The sequence below is a fragment of the Dichomitus squalens genome, assembly GCF_000275845.1.
Source record: "Dichomitus squalens LYAD-421 SS1 unplaced genomic scaffold DICSQscaffold_9, whole genome shotgun sequence".
NCBI classification, from domain to species: Eukaryota; Fungi; Basidiomycota; class Agaricomycetes; order Polyporales; family Polyporaceae; genus Dichomitus; species Dichomitus squalens.
The window spans coordinates 438,076-442,214 of record NW_006766891.1 but is presented as its reverse complement, the minus strand read 5'-3'; the positions used below and the strand labels follow the sequence as shown (position 1 = coordinate 442,214).

Genomic DNA, 4,139 nt, shown 5'->3' with positions numbered 1-4,139 from the left:
AGTCAGTAAGGAAAGACTATATTGCAGCAACGAACTGTACCTAGAGTCGAAGCAAGACTACAAAAGTTAAGTAAGTAACTACAAGTTAGAGGTAAAGGTAACGAAGTACTCACTCTTCAGTCAGTAAGGAAAGACTGAAGAGGGAGGACGCAATCTGAAGTCCTTATATACTACAGAGAAGAGTCCATGACTAATCGAAGAGTGGTTAGTCACATGTACCATAGTGCGATGAATAATACAACGACGAAAGAATTGCGACGTATCGCACCATAGGATGAGTAAGAGATGAGTAAGGCATAGACCTGTCTAGACCGTTCTAGAGTAGTACGGATTGTCCTAGACAGTACCAGAAGAGTCCGGAAGCATAGCTATAGTACACGAGCAGAGAGTCCCAAATATGGTAACATACTACATAAGCGACCACAGCTAAGCGCTAGGAGACGCATAGCCTCGTGTAGTCCGGACCGGATAAGTCCAAGTTCAACATTTGGGGCTGGTACGGAGATTATGTCCAAGTCGTGCGCACATATCTGACTGGCCATCAATGGTGCGGAGACGGCTCACCTTGATCCAGAAATTCATGTGTTCCTGCAAAAGGTCCACGGGAACCCACGCGTTCGGTTTTTCTGTTGGGTTGACGAGCCAGTTCTTAATCATGATATTCCTGGCGAGTGCAAGTTTCAATAACAAGGAAGAGAGAGACATATATATCACTCACCGCAGCGGCTTAGGCCAAACATGTGTTAGATTGTGCACCAGGTGGAGAAGCTCGTGCGCGTACTTAGTGCGTCCGAGTCCTCGATACATTAGCGCCAAGATTTTTAGGACACGGATGATGCGTCCCGAATAACCCCCCTTAATTGCATCTGTGAACTCGCGCAAAATGAGGGCGTCGCGAAGGAACAGACAAGCATTCTCAAAAACCATATCCCCTGTGGTCAGCGGCGGGGGTGTAAGGCTGTCATCGGGTGACGCCGATTCGGTTTCTTGAGGTGGAGCATTCGATGGAGGTGCGGACAAAAGTGGGGGGGTGGTTGCAGATGTAGGAGTGAGGCCGACAGGATGTAGCAGCTGAGATGGAAGATGTGGGGATAGACGTGCGCGGGTTGGGAGATCCTTCATTGGGCGTGGCATCGATGTAGGTGGGGATGTTGGATGCGCTTGGGCAGCGTTTGGGTAGGGCGTAGCTGACGCGTGTTCATCAGGTGAAGCGGGCAGGACACGAGTGACGGCCTCGCGCCGCTCAAGCTCAGACTCCCTTGCATCCCGTAGGTCTGAGATACGGGCAGGACTGCAGAAGTCCTTGTGGATGCGCGCTACATCTGAGCGAAGCTGATCGAACGACACAGTCGAGGCATACGCCTCAAGGGACTCGCAACCCGTGACCAGCTCGAGACAATGGAGAGCCGACACCGTAAGGGTGTCGAAAATAAGGTCGCGACAGACACGATAAGGAGGGAGAGAGGTTAGAACAATGGGTTTGCGATCCAGAATTGTGTTGAAGAAGGAAAGACAGGAAGGATTTCGCGTACCAGAGCTGGGATCGCCCCAGTGGGTCTCGATAATCCCGTGCGTGAGGGCCATCTGGTGGTGAAAGAAACCTGGCCCAGAAACGATGTTGGCATATGATCTCCCAATGGTCTCGTGTCCGGTACGAATGCCAAAGAGGGAGCGGAGGCGGGAAATAGATAGTTGGTCGCCAAAAGTTAGGCGTGCGGTGTCATAGAAGACAGGCTTGTCGATGTCGTACCCGAGCTCTCGAAAAACGGCGTCGACAACTTCGCTGTTGCCGGCGGTGCTGGACTCGTCTATGTTCATGGCAGGAAGGGGGTGAATCTCTGTCTGCTCCAATGGAATCTTATCATCAGTGCCAGGGAGACAAGGATGAAGCTTAGAGGTAAAGCGAGTAAACAGATCGGAGCCAGATACAATCACCCGGAGAAGTGTATGCTCTAGAGACGCCTCGAAAACCCCCCTCTCCTCGGGGGTATGTAAGATATCGTCAGGGGTAAGGGGGGGCGCCATATCGAGAGAGTGTAGCAGGTCTTCGGTACACATATCTTCGTCGCGAGCTCCTTGGTGGAGACGGAAGATGGTCGCGCATGTTCCGTTTTCCTGAGAGTCCTTCCGCCCAAGAATCTGTTCCGCGATTTTGAACATCATGTTGATATTGTCGTATACAAGTCCGCAAGGCAAAGTCTGGGCACAATAGCGAGTGGTAAGCCGGCAAGAGTGGGACAATTGCCTAAGAAGACCAGCGCCGCGCGCAAGCAGGCTCTCAAAGAAGATAGGCGCTGGCATGTTTCTCGCGTGTGCGTCTGGGATCGCGTCTCTGCTCGTGGGTTCATCTATCTCACATCTTCAATGGGCTAACACTACCTAGGACTCGCGCGACACATCTCACCTTCATTGATGTTCACTGGGTTGTCTTCTTCGTCTACGATGCTGTCGGTATCTTCGCTACTCTGGTCTACGTCGTCGCTGCTGTCGGGTGTCCAATCTGGGTCGTCGCTGTCCGTGTCTGTCTCGATTTCTTCATCACTCTTGCTTTGGCTCAGCGGCGCAGGTGTACAATTTGGGTCGTGAACTGTTGCCTTTGCACTTCCAGCAATAGAAGGGTAAGTGCTGCAAATATTCATGGAGGACAGGACAGAGATATTTTGGCGTTGGGCACCAGTTGCATACAGGTATACCCCCATGACATGCTTCACGAAGCTGTTGTTTTGACTTCGCTCTGACAACAGGCCGGTCATTGCGACACCAATGCTCTGAAACATTTCAAACTAATTATCAGCGCATGGACATGGTGAGCACATGCTTACGGTGTTGTTCTTGGCTCGCCTTCGGGCCCGAGTTTCGTGCTCGCGTTCGGTGCTAGGAGGGATTTCGTTCTTCTTGCGCTGACGCTGGGTGGTACTGAAGGCCCTGAGGAGCACTGTGGTTGTTGGACATATCATACGTATACGTTCGTGTATTTCAGACAGGCTGAACGAGAGGATAAACGAGTCGGTCATAGGCATTTGACGGGACTGGAGAACACCTTCCCGCGTGACGGACTCGGCTTCTCTATTGACGAGGTGGGTCGTGTAGTCGATGGCCCATACCCGCATGGCCCGCTTTCCTGTGCGCGAATTTTTTTGGGCCCAGAAATCGAGGATTCGATTTACCTGCACCGAATTTTTGAATAACCCTTCATATTGCACCTGCTTGCAGCCGGACATGGGGTCTGAGACCCATTCGACAAAGTCGCCCCATGTCGAATCGACCGCTTCGATCTGTGCCAGAACACTCCGGTAGCAGGTGTGTTTCTGAGTCACCTTCGCGCCCAGAAGCTGCTCCTCTAGCTGTTCGTTAGCCTGCACATTTGCAAGCCCTCGAGCGACAACCTGCTCCTGCCTATGTTGGCTCTGTTCGGCCACAGTGCTCTGCCTCTTCTTCTGACGTTTCCGTCGCTTCGCTTCCTTTGTATTAGCAGGGGACGTCGGCACGATGCCATCCCAGTCGAACTCGGACTCGGTCAGAGGTGAGAGCGCCGAGCGCGTTTCATCGCATTCATTCATGTTACGACTGACTGTCGAGCGAGTAAGTGGAGACGAGCGAGGCAGGCAGGAGCGCCGACGAGCTCTGATCGCAGTGAGACTAGAGCGGAGCTCAACAGGCAGGACTGGAGACAAGTTGTGTATTGAGCGAGGTATCTACAGAGCGAAATACACGATGGCTTACCTGGAGACAAGAGGTCGAAACTAGAGTCTCCAGGTAGCAAGGGATCCAGCTATATACAGGGAACGAACAATGGGCGCTAGAGAACAATAGCGTCGCCATGGGTACGGAGTACAAGGGGTGTAGGACAATAGCGGACGTGGGAACAAAGGGAGCTATTGTCCGTGTGTGGACAAAGGGAAACCGTAGCGAGTAGTGAACAATAAGGAAACGTACGAGGCAGTGGTCCGAATCGAAAAGGAAACATAGCGCCGTGAGGGCGGTTCGTGACAATTCACTCTGTGCTCCTCATCGTCAGTGACTTCGGCAAATATCTGACGTGTACTCTCGTACTCGAAAGTGCTCGGATTGGTGTGGTAGAGGAGGTTCTGAAAGAGACGGGGGAATTTGAGTAGCCAGACCTCTACGTAGTCAGGATG

The 4,139-nt window shown here is 52.2% G+C and overlaps 1 protein-coding gene across 1 annotated transcript in view; it reads right to left on the bottom strand.

Annotated features, from left to right (window-relative positions):
- The window catches only part of DICSQDRAFT_57887 (uncharacterized protein), a gene marked incomplete at both ends in the record, with an annotated part of 11,051 nt that extends 7,491 nt beyond the window's left edge, over window positions 1–3,560 (bottom strand). Inside the window, 5 exons of the mRNA XM_007364581.1 lie at window positions 565–664; window positions 719–986; window positions 1,224–2,294; window positions 2,543–2,732; window positions 2,823–3,560. Coding sequence (XP_007364643.1) covers window positions 565–664; window positions 719–986; window positions 1,224–2,294; window positions 2,543–2,732; window positions 2,823–3,560 — 2,367 coding nt within the window. The remainder of the gene's footprint in view (window positions 1–564; window positions 665–718; window positions 987–1,223; window positions 2,295–2,542; window positions 2,733–2,822) is intronic.
- Window positions 3,561–4,139: the final 579 nt, after the last annotated feature.